Source organism: Coturnix japonica, chromosome 12, assembly GCF_001577835.2.
Source record: "Coturnix japonica isolate 7356 chromosome 12, Coturnix japonica 2.1, whole genome shotgun sequence".
Classification (NCBI taxonomy): domain Eukaryota; kingdom Metazoa; phylum Chordata; class Aves; order Galliformes; family Phasianidae; genus Coturnix; species Coturnix japonica.
In genome coordinates, this window is record NC_029527.1 from 4,536,065 (window position 1) to 4,553,202 (window position 17,138).

General features: G+C 42.5%; 1 protein-coding gene across 16 annotated transcripts in view; it reads right to left on the bottom strand.

The window, feature by feature from the left end:
* Positions 1 to 17,138, bottom strand: part of WNK2 (WNK lysine deficient protein kinase 2) — a 95,628-nt gene that overhangs the window by 20,097 nt on the left and 58,393 nt on the right. For 8 of the 16 annotated variants that reach the window (XM_015874766.2, XM_015874763.2, XM_015874762.2 and 5 more), the window contains exons 12-25: positions 16,577 to 17,116; positions 13,843 to 14,157; positions 11,132 to 11,181; positions 10,258 to 10,423; positions 10,061 to 10,177; positions 9,746 to 9,913; positions 9,481 to 9,526; positions 9,230 to 9,346; positions 7,352 to 8,451; positions 5,712 to 5,784; positions 4,441 to 4,499; positions 3,676 to 4,358; positions 2,538 to 2,752; positions 322 to 537 (exon numbers count right to left, since the gene is read on the bottom strand). In XM_015874766.2, coding sequence (XP_015730252.1) covers positions 322 to 537; positions 2,538 to 2,752; positions 3,676 to 4,358; positions 4,441 to 4,499; positions 5,712 to 5,784; positions 7,352 to 8,451; positions 9,230 to 9,346; positions 9,481 to 9,526; positions 9,746 to 9,913; positions 10,061 to 10,177; positions 10,258 to 10,423; positions 11,132 to 11,181; positions 13,843 to 14,157; positions 16,577 to 17,116 — 3,865 coding nt within the window. The remainder of the gene's footprint in view (positions 1 to 321; positions 538 to 2,537; positions 2,753 to 3,675; positions 4,359 to 4,440; positions 4,500 to 5,711; positions 5,785 to 7,351; positions 8,452 to 9,229; positions 9,347 to 9,480; positions 9,527 to 9,745; positions 9,914 to 10,060; positions 10,178 to 10,257; positions 10,424 to 11,131; positions 11,182 to 13,842; positions 14,158 to 16,576; positions 17,117 to 17,138) is intronic. The other 8 variants (XM_032447249.1, XM_032447248.1, XM_015874754.2 and 5 more) reach the window with 6 other exon arrangements.

A 17,138-nucleotide genomic window follows, 5' to 3' on the forward strand; every position in this document is an offset into this window, starting at 1 on the left:
TTAACCACTCTTCTCTTTCTATTTTTTCCCCTCTAAGAAATCCATAAGGCAGACTCCAGAAAAAGTGTCAGTGCCACTGCTGGCAAAGGTAGAAGGTATTTCCTACCTAAAATCTACTGTGCCTCCTTGAGTGTTGACTCTGAATACTTTGTGAGATCCTTTACTTTTGTTCTCCTAACAATACACTGCAGTGATATTTTTTAAAGATAAGCCTGTAATTTGGATTGCCAAATCCACTCCTAAAAGTTCAAGCATAAGGGAAGCAAATTGATTTTAGCATTTGCTGGAGGATATGCTGAACAGCTGGTAGGAAAAAATCACCTTGGCCAGAGCTTGCGTTCACATCACCTCCTTCAGGGCCTAAGCCGGAGCAGATGTCAGAAGACAAAGAGGCTTTGACAGAGCACGGCTGCTGTGTCTGAACAGACTTCCCAAATGAGGCTGACACAGAGGAAGTTACTCCTGTTGTTTTGGGAGATCCAGGCTGAGCTTTAGTTGTTTCTTTGTGAGGTGAATCTTTAGAGTCTGAAACATTACCTGAAAGAACAAAAACAAAATACAAGCAACGGCAAATGCTAGGAAACTAATGAAGAAATATCAGTGCCTAAAAACAACTGCTCATTTGCCACCAAGAACAGCAGCCTACAGTTCTAAAGTACCATATGAAACACAGACTACACAGACAACCAGCACCACAAAATAGTCTCCATGTACTGTCACTGCTCCTGATTCTCCAAGAAGCTTGTGGGGCAAGTTTGATTTTTATAGTTGCTTTTCTGAGTTTTTCAGAAGGACTGAAGTCAAGAATTCAAAGAGTACTGTTTAGAACTGCAGGAGTGCCTGATTAGGACAATGGAGGCACAAGATGACTGAGCAGAATAAATAGGTTTGCACTCAAACCCAAGGTGAAAGCGAGTCAGTGGAGAAAAATAAAAAGCTGCTGAGAAGACATGAGGATTTTTGTCTTTATATCTATACATTGATATATACATGTCTCTATACAAAAATTTCTATCTATATAGTTATTTTGGGTAAGGAGACATTTATCAAGAGAGTAGCTTCGTGCTCATTTGTGATATGGATTTAACAGCAAAAACAACTAACAGAGACAACTCTAATTAGTGTCTATCAGTAACTGCATGAGACCACCTGCCATTCATCTTTGAGAAATGACCTCGGAAAGCCCCAGAAATGAGAAGCCTAACTAGGAAAGCCTGAGAAGACTCATGCGTGAATACAGGTTCTCAGAGTAATGAGAACTTCATGCAGTACCTCAGAATAGTGAAAAATAATAAAGAAGAAATGCAAAAAGGAAAGCATGCATCAAAAAAGCAACATAACTGAGCAGATTGCTGTTCTCTAATTTAAAGTGGTGGTCAAGAGGAGGACACTATAACACAGAAATAGGCTGAAATTCCTTGAACTAAGGTAAAACACTGATGTGAGCATCCATGAGCAGAGACAGAGAGATATGGGTTCTCTGTGTAGACAGAAAATGGCTTCAGACAACCCAAGAACAAACTGGCATATGGGTGGACAGAATCACAGACATTCACAGCATCCCACCACAGGGAAGGGAGGTAAAACCTACACAGGTTAGCCAAGCAGCAGCAAAATAGTTATGAAACATTCAACACTGCTTCAGATCCTGTATGCCAAAAATACTTAGATTCGAGATGGATCACAGAATGTCTTGCTTCTGAATCTGCTTTACTTGGCTTAATTGAAATCCTTAGTTAAAAGCACAGCCCTCTAAAACAGTCTTGTAAGAATTTCACTGCATCAGCCTCGCTAAGCAAATCTGTAAAAGTGATGTTGCAAACCAGACCTACCAGATTTGACAAGCAGGGTCAATAGTGGAAGCATGCTACTCTTCCACATAACAGTATGAACTAAGCTGAAGGAAAATAAATCTATTACACATCCTGCTGAAGAAATAGGCACTGGACCGTATCAGCATTTGTTATCTGTAATGTCATCATCCTACTTTCCAAAGAGATAACGACTCAAGATTGTCATATTGTTTGAGAGCATCTGAGAAAATCTCAAAGTGCTTCAGATGGTCAAAGCATCCATCACGGCTTTTATTAACTGTTTTCTTATCTCCCACTCTTGTGGGAGCAAATACAATCCCATCTTATCTAGATAGCACGTTGTAGGAAAAAATAAACAACAACAAGATACAGCACCCAATCAATAGAGGACAACAGCTCCTAAGAAGTGAATACAAACATCAATAAATAGCATTTGGAGAAAAGATGAGAAAATGGAACCAGGCTGTATTCCAAATTAAAGTGGGGAATTGTTTCTCTGCCAAACATTGTCAACAATGCAGGGAAGGTACAGCTCAGCACAGTGCACTGTAACAAGATGGCCTCAAAGGAAGCCCACTTCAAAAACAATTCACAGCATGCAAACTTAAGACACTGTATTACAAAGAAAAAGATCAGTAACTTTTATGCAGTCCATGCAATTATACAGCAAAACCATAACAGCCAAAACCAACAGGGAAATGCAAAGTAGCCTAGTGCACCTACTTGTGCTTGATGTTCCACTCCTGAGCTGCTGAACCAGAGGGTTTAAGAGCTTTCCACCTTTCAATTTATTTTTGCTGGTTCTTCGCCGACGGCCGCTTGGCGGGGCTGAGTGAAGGAAGCCCATGTTGGGAGGGAGGGGCTTCCCTAACCGAATGTACAGTGCCTCTATCTCATTCTTCTGCTGGGTCTGGAGTTCAGCAATTTCTTTCATATGCCTAAGTATAGAAACAAAACATTTGCTAGCGTGTATTTGATAAAGAACCACACGTTGGCAGCAGAACTAGTTATGAGATAAAGCAAAACAACCTTCAGTCATAAAAGCTACCCAACAGCACATGAAGTCAGAACCACCCCCCTAGCAAAGGTGGTGGCCGACTTCTCATACATTGATTTGTAAGACAGAACCCTTAGGTAGGTAAAAGATTTTAAATATGCTAAGTAAAAACAATCAATTTTGGAATTCTGATTTAAGGATGCCATAAGGCCAGTTTTAAACTTTTTATTTTATTAAAGCTGGTTGTGAGGACTGTCAGCACAGCAGACTACTCAGGCTCCACCAGACTTCCCTAATAGTAGGGAGAATGCTGAGGTTTAGGCATGGTGTGAGGTGAAATGTGGGTTTTATTCCAGTATCTTTTGGCAGGTATCTATCATAAGAGTGCCATCAGGAATGGTAGTGGGTCTGTAGCACTATTGCAGAGAAAGGCACAAAGAGAACACCTTACAGTTCTCTATGCAGACATTCATATTACAGTTATATGGCCTTGCATAGTCCCCACACTGGATCCTAATATTGCACACAAACACATCACAAATTCTATCACCTGCTACTACATCAACGCAGTTTTTAAGCAGGGAAACTGGACATCACAGCAAAAATTCTCTCATTTAAAAAAAAATAATTAAAGCTGAATTATTCTACTTCCAAACAGGAGTGGTCAATAAAGTGAGGCATAAAATGATGCAGGATGACATTCAATGGGAGGTCTCAGTGACGCTTCATTTGCTCAGGAGCAGTTTACTCACTGCAGCTACACAAAACACATTTTTCAGCACACAGATGCTGCCTAGGTGTCTCAATGCATTCTACCCCAGCAGTGTATTCTACCCCAGTTTACTGTCTGCAAACCCAACATACTTTTCTCTTAAGTTCTGCAGTTCTTTCTTCATGTCTGCATCTTCAAATTCAGAGTCATTGTCACTGCTCATGTATGATGACTGTGAGTGGAAGGACGTTATGTTGATGGTAGGAATCTTTGTTCCCTGCCCATTTGGTGAATCGGGGCCTTGGGAGCTGGCTTTTCCAGTCCTCTGCAGAAAAGCTGCTGCCTTTTTAATTAAGTCAGAGGCTGCACTACTGCTCGGAGGGGATGGCTGAGCTGCAGCAGCCTGTCGATGGAAGGGTTCCTCAGCAGAATCACTCGAGCCCTGGTCACAAAGGACATCAACAGACGTGGCTGTCTGCACCCGTCGGACAGCTGTCTTCTGGTCAGGGCTGGAAGGGAGCTCATCCAAATAGACGTCTGGGGGTGCAGAGAATCTTAAGCAATGTGGCGCTGCTAAAGTTAATTCATCTTGTGTGCTGCTTACTGAAAACCTGCCAATAGTTTTGGCTGGTGTACCGCTGTCATGAGTTCCAGCCTGTTTTCCATAGGAACCAGAGTCTAGAGAGTCATCCCTTTGAAGGTTATTTATCACCCCATCTGCTGTCGATAGCTGCATTACATTATCTGTGTGCGTAGATGAAGTTGTAGCCTTTGCCTTCTCTTTCGTTTTAGAAGTTTCCATCTGTTTAGCTATGCTTGATGATGTAGGTGCAACCTGGAGAAAATAACAGAGGTTAATTTCAAAAGTAACCATACCATAACAATCAAATATAAAACCATGCGTGGTTTCTGGTTACCTGGAGGAGGCCCTTTGCTGGAGTCGTAGGAGCTGGAGTGATGCTCGCAGCTGATCCTGCTTTACAAGTTGGAGGAAAAAAAGCAACAAATTAATGTCTGTAATGGTTTCGCATAAAGCAAGCCAACAGTAAACTCAAATGTAACAGTGAAGCACTGAAGAACAATACAAACTCCAATTCCTTGTAATGCAGGATCTAGGATTTTTCTGTTTAAATGCAGGAGACAATAATGATAACAGCACAAATTACCTGCAGATAGACACTATTATCAGTCTATTCATTTGGGGAATTCAAATAATAAAAAGTGTGAAATTCCATAAGCCAAGTGGAAAATGTTAGGCAGGAAGTAGAGTGAAATTTGCATGGTACACTAAGACCTGTATGACCAAGGTGTTCTTCATGTCTTGAAAAAATAAATAATTGCTCTCAAGTATTCACGCACTTAAAATGCTGCATTTGACCACAAATGGACCATTACTTCACACCTGTCATTTGACAGATACCCACACCAACAATTCAAGGTGCCTGAAATGAAGTTAAACATCACACTGTTGAAAGCAGAAATTACAAGCTCAGAAAATGACCACTCGGACCACAAAATACGTGAGAAGCAAAACATCAGTAGAATAATGCAGACAACATTATTTCACCACCTGGGCCACTGCTTCTGTAGTTAAAGCAGCATGTGACAGGGGCAGGAGTTTCAGGCTCTTCATTGCATAAGATTGCCCATGACTTGCAAGACAGGTAAAAGGAGCATTACAAACGCTCTGCTTCTTACTACTACTCCTACTATGTTATTATGGAAATTGCCATTAAATTTGCAAGTACTAAATGAAAAGAACTTCTTCCTAGCTCTCCATGGGACTCTCAAACATCTTACAAGTTTCTCCCCAGAGATGCTACCCTCAACCACATGATTTTCATCAGCTCCTTCCCATGCAGCCCCAGAAATACAAGGGACTTAATGTTCAGATGTTTTAATGGCATCAGAAATTTACTGTTGAGATCACAGACTTCCACATGAACACCCTATACCATAGGCATATATTACCTACTTATGGTTTAAAATAAATCTGCCCGTGAGGCTGTTTATTTCTAGGAAGCTTGACAGGAGCAAGCTATTTAATACTTGTTATATTACAGCAGGGTCAGCAATGCGCCGGGCATCGCTGGGCAGTTAACCAAGAGCTAGCAGCAAGGAGACATAGGAGAGGACCAGGCACAAGTACAGATGCACTGCTGCAGTTCAGCACTGAAAGGAGCATTACCTCTTTGGCTTGCTGACCCACCTCTTGCTTCCAAGGACTCAGTCCCGACACCAGCGACCTCAGACTTCTCAAGCTTTCAGTAAAAAGAAAAGCATTTCAGTCTCCAGCACAAAGCCAATGCATTCTCATTCTCTCTTTCTCTCTCTACCCCCATCCCTCTATACTCACACTATTGTGGAGTACGAAACTATTTTATATTAATTGTGGAGGTGGCCTCCTAGCTTTTCCTTTATCTCCTCTTTTTTTTTTTTTCCCTCTCCCTTGGAAGATGAAGAGGAGGCAGTGTCACGGAGGAGACTGCAACTTAAGTCAACACAAGCACTGAATTATATATCAATTTTGGTTTTGTTCTGTTTTGCTTTTCCAACCAAACCACACACTCTGCATCCGTCTCTTCAGAAAGTCCCACATTTCAGAAGGACCGGACTCAATTACTGGAGAGAGACAACCTCTCATAAACAGCACTGTAGCTGCTGTAGGTGGTCATTTATCACCACACAGTTCAAACGAGTTGCTCAAATGCAACCATATTTCTGTAAAATATTGCATCTTTCCAACAGTTTATCCAGCTGATACTGTATGGAACAGCCTCATCCTTGGTAGTGGTGATGGCATTATCTCCAGAAGTCTTTTCAAGTAGGTAATCATTGATCTTCTAGCAGAAAGTGCTGCAAATCTTTTCAATTCCATGAACTCAGCATTTAGACTGAGAAACTGCAACACGCATCCACAGAGTGAATAATGACCCAAGGCACCAACACCAGTAAACAAAGTAAAAACCAAAACACAACAAAACCAAAACAGGAAAGCTCAGCTTTCCTCAGCTATTACCCAGGGAAGCCTTAACCCGCTAAGTTCAAATGAAGTCAAAAGGGATCATTCCTGAAAACTGAGCAATCATCGACCTATGGAGTTAGAGATATAGTGATATAGGCTGTGTGGGGAGCCCATGCTATTTCAGTAACCTACTACATATTCTTAAATTGGTCACGAATGCATAATAAGCAAATTTAACATTTCTTACTGCTAACTTTGTGATAACGATACAAAAGAAAACTCTATTCACAGACTATAATCAGTCTTTAGAGAAGGTCTGTGAGACTGCTCTGGTTCCACCTCATCCATAAATGGGACACCCTCTGCCAGCTCCCTGCTGCTATGTGCATTTGCTGTGGTATGAGGCAAGGGTGAAGCAAAACATCCCCATGTAACCAGCTACAAGGCATAGACAATACCATGTCAGAGCCAGCTGACTAGACAAACACTACCTTTCTCTTCAGAACTTAATGACTCTCCTCATGATGCATATTATCTTCTTAAACTACAAAAAGTCATATTTCTGCCTGCTGTAGAAACAGGATATGATTCAAAGTGTGAATTAAGATGTTATTTGACTTAAAAGCCCAAAGGAAAAAATTGGCTTTCACTGTTTATATAATGTGAGTCAAGTTCTAACTTTACGAGATGCACTCTAGGAGAATATTCACAATGGAAAGCAGGCAAAAGGTAATACATCAAGGAGCAGATGTAAAATGCTTAGAGAAGCAAGAAGCCCATATACATGTTATACTACAGACTGTTTCTGAGCTCTATTGAGCTGGGTTTAGATGTACAAAGGGCAAAGTCACTGTTGCACTAACCAATACTGGGTAAGGTGTGATCTCGGGTGGCACAGCCGGCACAAACTGGGCCTCAGCAGCTTTCACCTCCTGGCAGCCATCCGTGGCATTATGGCCTGGTTCTCTCAAATCCAACACCAACTTGGGAACTTGATCTTCGGTAAATGGTGGCAAGTTAAATTCACTGTCTGCCTGTTCCAATGGCACAAAAGCATCTGGAGTTCCTGCTGATGCAGAAGAAGTCGGGACATACTCCTGGTAAAGTAAGTTGCGCAGTTTCTCATCGAGGCTTTTTATTGTGTTGTCAACAAAGTCCACCCGGGGTGGCCCCTCTCCATCAGACTCCACAGTGCACGGCTGCTGCTGCTGCTGCTGCAGCAGGTTGACCCCCATGCTGGCGCAGGTGACAGGCTGTGTCTGAGACAGCATCACATGCTGCTGGGATGCGGCCACGGACACCTGAGTGGGGCTCTGAAGTTGAGATCCTGCCAGATTAATAGACTCAGATGCAACAGATGCAGGAAACACTTGGTTGACAAAGGAGTGTTGCACCACGCCAGGCTGGCCGGCCTCTGGCAGGTGAGGGATCTGGGCCGCAGGCTGCCGCTCCAAAACAACAGCATCTGAGAGCACAGGGAGCGGGCAGAGCTCAGGTGCCTTGGCAGGAGCTGTTGGGACTGCTTTGGGTGGCCCGACGCTGCAACACGCTATCTCCACGTCAGGGATACACATGGCCTCATCTACCTGCTGCTGCGTGTGCTGAGTAGGCTGAGCAGCCAGAGGAGCATCAGCGGGCTCCTCCAGAGGGGCAGCAATTGGAGCTGGAGTGCCAGGTGGGGCGGGCAATGCTGTTTTCAGTAGAGAACATTCAGGCTGGCCCCCGTTAGCAGCTGCCTGCTCCAGGATGTTTGGAGCAGGTCCCGGCTGCGCTGGAGCTGAGAGCTCTGCCTGGCTCGGCAAGCCAGCTGAAGATGCTGCAGCAGGAATTTGTGCCAAAGATGGAGAGGCCCCAATGGGGCTGTCACAGACGCTTGTTTGTAGAGGAAGCTGCTGACAAGCTAAGACACCAGGCGTATCTGGCACCACAGAGTTTGCTTGCTGATCATCCGACTGCTCCAGTTCTAGGAAGGACACAAACAGCATTTGAACTTCTGATGTACAGAGTGAAACAAAGTCACTGCAGAGCCTTCTGGCTAGTTGTAGCGACAGTTACACCTCACCTGAACTGAGCTGTGATGCCTAACAGAAAACATCAAGGCTGCAGTGATCCATCTGGATGCTTTCCTGTACAACTTACTCTATAGAACCCGCTTTAGCAGGGGGTTGGACTCATCTCCAGAGGTCCTTTCCAAACCCAATGATCCTCTGATTTGAATTTCAGCCATGCTATAGTGTAAGGCAGATACTTAAAATACTGCAACTTGCCCCAAACTCAGATAATCATTTCTAATTTAGTTCAGTGTAATAAATATGCTTGTGTTGTGCATGACTTGAAAGAAGGCTCTTCATCAAAAACATGAACTAATTTTGTGTGATAACTGTTTCCTAATCACAGGAATGTTACTCTGAAATACTTCAACAATTGACCGAAGACAGGAAGGTATGGGTTGTTCAAACTACATGAAGTCTCTGGCACATAGAATTGTCTTCAATTGTTACAAAGAGGCCTAGGCTTCATAAAGTACACCTTTTGTAGGGTAAAGAAGAACAGCTTTTCTACATCTCAGGAAGTTTTCATTATCATCTAGGAACTAGAGGCTGATGAGTACAGCTCTAAGCCAAGGCAGACATACATCAGGGTCCAAGCCACCAGAGTTATCTGAGGGACTGCAGTACAGCCAAGAGACTTCTTTCCCTTCTGAGACAATGTTTTCTAGAAGATCTAAACTTCATAAATACCTGGACCTTCAGACTGTTGTGCACTCTGAGGAACTGGTGGAGAAAATTCTGGTGCATCAGTAGTTGGGTTTTCCACCACAGGGCATATAATAAACCACCTTTTTCCAGTATGCAAAACTAGATATGAAAATAAAAAGCAAACAACAGTTTGGGTTTATTCCAGACCACCCACCATAAACTAGTTTTATATTTTATATTTAGATAGAAAATGTCAAGCTACAGATTAAGCATGTATTCAAAGGAATTTTTACCATTTTGCTGATACACGGGTGTCCTCACTTGAGATGGCCGCTTCTCCTGTTCAAAGAAACAAAGAACAAAAAACCACTCTCTTAGTATCAATGCAAGAGCAGCATTATTCCAAGGAATCTTTATATTCTAAGTTTTAACTGAGTTAAAGAATTGTTTTTCTAGCTAAGAAACCTTTTCTTCCTTTTGCTTAGTGTGGGTTGTGAAACTTTATGGTAATTGGGCATTAACAAAGAGGTATCAACCAAGAACTCTAATGTTTCTTACCTCACTCATTTCTGCTCCATCTGTATCCTGCTGGGGACTTGTTCCCTGATCAGAACTTCGCTCTCCTTCTGTATCTTCACTGAGCATATCTTCTGCTTTATCAATAATATCTTTCATTTGTTCAATAAATGTCTCTTTCTCACTCTGCAATATGAATTCATTCTCTACCTACAAGGTCACATCAAAACAGAGAAGAGAACTGTAACTTTTTGGCTAATGTCCCATTCTGCTCCCAACGAGCCCATGTGAGAATAAACTGGCTAAGGCAACTTCTTAAATCAAGAGCATGTGTGCAGCTGCATCATCAAGCCTTACCATGTAAGTAGCAATTTCCTCAGGTGCATCACCATCCAAATCAAACTTGAATGTCACCATTTTGTGATTGTGGGTTTCAAGCTGGCACTCCACCATCTTATCCCCTGTGTTACAAACCTGAAAACAAAGATTAACAACAATTATTTCTGGCACAACCAAACTAACCCTGAATTTATCCCTAAAGAAAGTGTACTTGCATTTAATATAGTCAGTTTGGGTCTGTTGGTTTTCTCCTGGCGTGAACGAGCACGTGTAGATTTCTTATGTTTCTTTGAAGACTTTCCTTCTTGTTTTCCACTTCCTATTGCTCCTTCGAAGCTGTCACTCATCTCTTTACCTGAAGCAACATCTGGACTCATGTAGCTTTGCAAGAGAAAGGAAGAAACCCCCCAGAATGAAAACCGCACCACACAACAGAATTATGTTTAGATAAGACAGAGGAAAATCGGGCTACAAAACAGCATATATTCTGTCCCAGACTTAGCCAGCACCTGAGAGATGCTCCATGAGTGAAAGGAGCTCCTTCTAGACAGGTGTTTGCTCTGGCTATCACAGAGAAATGACCTATCAGTTTCTGTCACTACCATAAGGTAGTGCCATCATTATTTCATTAACTAGTACATTACTAGGCTTGAGTTCAAACTTGTGCACTGCAAAACCTCAGAATGAGCCCTGGCTGCATGTTTTAATGCTTGTTATAATGATATACCTGAGTGTCTCGATATACAACTCTCACCAATACACCATCCCGTCTCACACCTAGGGATGGATCATTACAGAGGGTGATAAAGGTACACCCATTCCAAAGGGGAAATAAATAAGCTACATACCCAACTACTCTGCATAAAATACCTTTGTACAGATTCAGTGGCATCAAAATCAGAGATAACACCACTTGAGTTACTTAAACAAAAATAAATTACCTGCTGAACTGAAATCTGTTTTATGTACATCAAGGTTAGGATGCAACACCCAACCCAAAGACTAGGCATTTGATTTAGTCTCATAAGGACAGAAAAATCACCCTCTAGAAAGGAAACAGTTTTTTTGCTGAAATGATTATAGTGATACCTTTCACAGCTCTGTGACAGAGTCTGAAGTTTATCCTGCATTGCCTGCTCCTAAAACATAAGAAAAAGTCATTTAAGTAAACATGTCATAGTGCCAGACAAAAACACCCTTAAGAAAGGTCTGTTGTTGGGACCTTATTAATATCCTAAATAATTCTGTTTAGCCTATTCATCAGTTTTGAAAATACCCCTTTTCACCCTCCCATCATCATTTATGCCCAGCTTCCCTTAGGACAGAGCCCCCAATCTGCCAGCTCTCTTCCCTGCTGCTGTTCTAAAGCAGAAGAGGCAGTGAAAGAAACAAAGCACTCCTCACCACAACGGAAACATTTTATAGCAGGACAAATTCACATTATATTAGGTGTCTTAAGCGTCATGCTTGGCTTACTGTGAGAATTTCTGATGAACATCCAAATAAAAGACAAAAATCCTTTGCTTAAAAATACACCCTTCATATAACATCCTCTTGGTCTCAACACAACAGAAGTTTTCACTAAAAACTTCCCTATTCCCTGATCCAATTCCAGCCCAGGCATCAGTGGTGTTTTACCATTCACAGACCTGATAGGATGACGCCATTACTGGCCCCACTACTACAGCCTCATGATATGTACGGGTAACAGATACACACACACCTGTGTTTATATATAGCACTATATGTATATACACACACATCAGTTTTTAATAAATATATATAACTATATATATTTATAAACATATATAAAACTCGTCCATAGACACAGTTATAAACCAACCCCGGACTGTCATCACTTTGTACTTGTACCAGAAGAGTTTTTAACTGTAGTTAAAAGCTTTGAGGTTAACCAGCCCACACACCTCATTGCTTATAACACCACTCACTGCCATGCCAAAATTGACCACAGTTTCTATAAAACTGCAAAATTAATGAACAGCGAGAACACAGACATCATGTATCCAGATTTTAGTAATGCACTTTATCAAGTGCCTCACAAAATCTCATTTGCCTGATCAATCCAAATTGGTTTGGATATGAGGATTGCGACACAATTCAACAAAAGACAGATAAAAGCGTCATGGCAGAGCAGCAACAAAACACAATGTTTGGAGTATCTACAGATATGAAACTTCTCTTACAACCAAGAAAACCTTAGCAAAATATGTCATAAAATCAGCCTGGGGAGTTCTTGGATCAATGAGTCACAATGTGACGCACATGTGCTTTGTTCAGGAGCCAGCTGCAATGATCAGCTGAAGGATTCCAGCATCTCACATACCAAAGAGCACCAGAGGCCAGAGCCTGAGCTCTGGGTTTGTCTCTGACTGGAGATTTCAGGCGTTAGTAGAAGGAGAAAAGTTTTGAGATAAAGAAATAAATTTGGATATCATATTGTCACTCAAATATATATATATTTCAGTTAACACAGGGGCCCTGCATGCAAGATTGTAGCTCTGGCATCATCATGGATTCTGACAAGAGCTGTGCACAGAGAAAATAGGCAGGTTGGAGGAGAAACAGTTGGAGTAAGGGATGGAAGGAGGGAAGGCCTGACATGGCCAGGCTTTACTTATGGACTGTGCATGTGAAGCACGACAGGCTAGTCCTGCTAGTTCTACCTGTATCTAACCTACAGAATGTAGGGAAAGTTACCAGGAAACATCCTACATTACAACACAATTTCTGACAAGAACTAGGCTGTCACTGGATAGAAGGGCAGGCAGCATGAGGAATCAGAATCCAGGCCAACCGTTTGTCTCATTCTTACTCTACAACTTCTGGAAGAGGATTTAAGCTGGACATCTAATGGAATTCTAAGGCTGTACTGTGTAGGAAAGGGTTGCAACAAATGCACTGGCTAAAAAAAAAATAGTTTGAGCAGATGGAAATGGTTACTTTGGGAGGAAAAGCCTCAGAACAGAACCTCAAGAGAAAGCAGAATCAGGAGAGCGGAGTTATTGAGGGCCATTTCCATTGAGAAATGGAGAACTTATCCACCAAAATCTAAAATGCCAAAACCTTTGTCTTGCTTTGCTTATGGGCATCTATCAAAGAACTGAAGAGAAGGAAACGTTCTGTGACATTCTGTCAAGACTGAAGCTTAAACAATCACGGGAGTGGTAAGAAAAGCCAAAAGAGCAGACAGGGCAAGCTGACAGTTTCAAAAGGAAACAAAATCTATCTTGCTTATATGACCATTGAGAATTGCTAATGTCTGTGAGTACTTGAAAAAAACAACAATCCCAGGGCCAGGCTAGAACTCAGGCAATACAGGAATGTACAATACTAGACAAAATACAAATAAGACTCAAGCTGAAGAGCATGAAGGGTGAAGAATAGGATTATGAAATAATTTCTTAAGGCAAATGATGATTGGTTGCACAACTGCTTGAAACATTTACAACAAGACTGGACAAAACATGGATGAAACCCTATAGAACAGCTTCTTTCTGACCCACAGTACTTAAAGACAGTCATTTATATTCTGTTTGTGCTCAGCTACTGACAAAGAGGTGCTTTGTAGCTGACTTGACCTGCCACCTGATCACCCCAAGGAGATGTTTCACAAGCAGTCAGGGTGTAGCAGTGTTGGAAAGGGCCAGTTATTTGCTGACTTAGCATCTAGAGCTGGCTCTCTATCACAAGAGTGGAGAATATCCCTTATGAACTAAGCCCACGGGCATACAGGAGGTTAAGGGCAGGCTGGTGAGTTACTGAGGAGGAGACAGCTCTACCTCTTGCGATGTCTCTGCCACTGTCTGCACAGCTGAGCCGGGAGCGGGGAGCTGCTGAGCCAGGGGCTGGGAAAGGTCTGGCTGAAGCTGCAGAACACCCGAAGGCTGGAGAGGCAGACAGTGATCTATGGGCACTGGTGGACTAGCTGTAGCAAGGCTGCCATGAATCTGTGAAATACTTTCAGGAGCGACGCGGGGAGGCAATAGTTCAGGTTGCAACTGCAAAGGCGGTGACATGACTAGCGAAGGCTGCACTGGAAGTACCGGCACCTGGGCTCCAGTTTCCAAACCATACTGAGTATGTCCAGTAACCTGCTGCAACACAACAGACACCTAATTAAAACACAGCTCTATTTAGAGTGCTCCTGACTTACATATCAAAGCGCTAAAGTCACAGTGGTTACCAGAAAAAAGGGTTTTAAATGTGCAGTGAGAATGAGTATGTGTGGTCTCTAATTGAAAGGGCAACTGCAGTTGAAGTTGGCTTTAAAACAATTAAATCAAAGGATTCTTCCTAAATAATCCTGACAGTGTATGTACTTAACAGGTGCTAGTTAACTTATAGAAACAAAACCATCTTTCACTAAGAAAGTAAAATCTTAAGTTATGACTTGATTGTCCAGTTTGCTGTTTCCAATATCACAACATCCATGCAGAGAAATAGATTCTCTAATTTAAATCAGCACTTTTAAAACCTGCTATATATAAGCCACTAGCGGACAAAGGCTACACAATTAACCCTTTTTAGACTGCACATCTGCAGTGTCTTGCAGAACACACTGTCATCCACTCAAACATTTCAAACAGAATTTCAGTCATAGCACACAAAACACTGAGGTCCTGATCCTGCAAACACTTCCTTGTGTAACTTTGCACAGAGGAAGTTTCATTTATCTCAGTGGATTTCTTCAATGCATTAAAATAACTTGTGTGCGTAAGCGCTTTGTGGGAACTGGATCTATGTGACCAGATGCCAACTACCTTAGAGACTGTTGTTATTCTGCATAACAGTTCTTTGAGTTGTATATTTAAGAACAGAACATTCTCCTTTTAGGTACATTGTGTATTTTTCCAAGGGAATCAAGCTTGTAGGAAGAGGAAAAAGGAAAGAAGAAATAGGGAAGAAAGAAAGCTTTTCAGCACTAGGTAAAACTGCATAATTTTAACCTGTTTGTGAAGTATCTACCATTACCTGGAGATTTCAAACATTGGATAATAAAGGTAAATAAATAAATCAGGACTCAGATGAGAATTAGGGCACACAACTTCATCGCCACATGCTCTGTGCAGAGCGTAGATAGGAGCTCACATTACTACTCCAGGTTTTAAGTAGATAAAAACCAAGCTGCAGTGTGCCTTGCAATACACAGCCATTACAAGACTGCCTAAGTGGAGGTCATTAGAACAATAACTGCAACATATGGAGCAGAAGAACAGCAACAATTTTGTTTTTTCATCTTTATGTAACTAAAATAATTAACAAAATGTCTCACAGTATGATTTACCTGAGTAAAACTGAACACGGAGGTGCTTGACATTGCCTGCAAATATAGCTCTGCATGGGAATGCCTCTGTTTACAGAAATGCTTCCCTACGCATAGCATTTTAAAAGACAGAACAATGTATGTTTGAATACCTCTACGTTCTTGTCCATTCTTTTTTGGTACTATTTTTTAAATCCTGAAAATTATAATGAAAGTCTTGTGCGTATGTATTTGGTCTGGTTTTGGTGTTTCCTGTGCTAGATTCAGTTCTTTCTAAAGCCATTGGAAAAGCTGTGGCTAATGAGCTCAGTGGGAACTGCCTCGGGCTCCATGCTGCTTACACTCCCACAAACAATTCCTGTACCAAATATATGGCTGAAGACAAATTTAAAGATGATGTATTACTTTGAAGTTGCTGTGACATGGCAGGCTGAAATTGCATGTTATGAATTTTCATCAGTGTGTTACAGCAAAATGATGTAGTAGAACAGAAATTTTCAAGAACACTATTATTAACAGATTTAGTGCTCTCTCCTGCTTGGGTCAGGCTGCATTTCATGTTATCATGTCACAGATGTGGCATCGGAGGTGTTTACAGACTCTTAACAAGCCCTGAATCAGCTCACTTGTAAGTAGCGCTAACATCAGAAGCTTCATGTTATGCTTCATTTCCTCTAAGGGGGAGAAAGGGTCTGCAGCTTGTGTTTGTTCCTATCTGATAAACCTCTTCCACAGAGTTTTCTGGAGTTGTTATCAAATGGTCATTTCTCTTGGCTTTACAAAGCAAACTTTTAAAGCAGTTCTATGTCAAAACAGCTCTCAGTTCACTTGCTCCTGCCAGCTCATCCGTACTTTGCCATCTGTGTACAACGTCCCTGCGCTGTGAGTATATCGGCAGAAAGACATTAGCAGTGCCATACAGCTACTGCCAGGGCTTAGTCACTCCTCCCACCCCAAGAGAATGACAGCTCACGCTTCCCTGCCACCCTGTTGTAGCTGAGATGGGAGAGGGAAGACAGAACTCAGTCCTTATACCCACAACATCCATCTGCCCCCACATAAAGACCTCAGTGCTTCAACACAAGTTCAGCTCTAGCAACCACCTCCAGAACCAAGGAAAAAGAGTTCGCAAAACTTCTTAATGCAGGAAACCAATCTCCCAGTTCCACTTAGAGTGGAATGAGCCCCCAGAATGTTCAACAACCACCCTACCGCCTAGCACCGACACAGCCCAGCGCAGGGCGGATTACCTGGTTACCAGCCCCAGGGGCAGACAACGGCTGTTCTGATGGATGCATTACGCCTGGCTGAAGTGACTGAGGAGGTGGAGGCTGCTGCGGCTGGGAAACGGCTTGAGTGCTCTGTGTGTGATGGGGAGAGGGCGCTTCGCTCTGGATTATCTGCTGGAAGGTGGTCGGGTACATCTGCTGCTGGGGCAGCTGGGACACCGCGTGGTGCGGCGGCATCGCTGGCACTCCCGGCGGAGCCACAGCAAGCAATGGTATTGTAGCAGCCGACATATTTGGCACTATTGTTTGGCAGGGCAAGACCAGAGAAGCCACAGTTGTATGAGGAAGGTTCACTGCTTGCATGGGGAGGGCAGGGGAGTTTGGTGCCATGGGCAAAGTGGGGTTCATGGGGAGGCTCGGTAAAATTACGGCTGGAGCGAAATACTGAGAAGGAGCAGGTATGGGGGGCACATTTGCAGCAGGTATGTCAGAGAGGTTTGGAGGAAGGTTGTCAAGTCCTGCCAGAGGAGTAATTGCAGGAATGACGGGAAACTGAGGAATCTGAAAAAAATATAATATCACA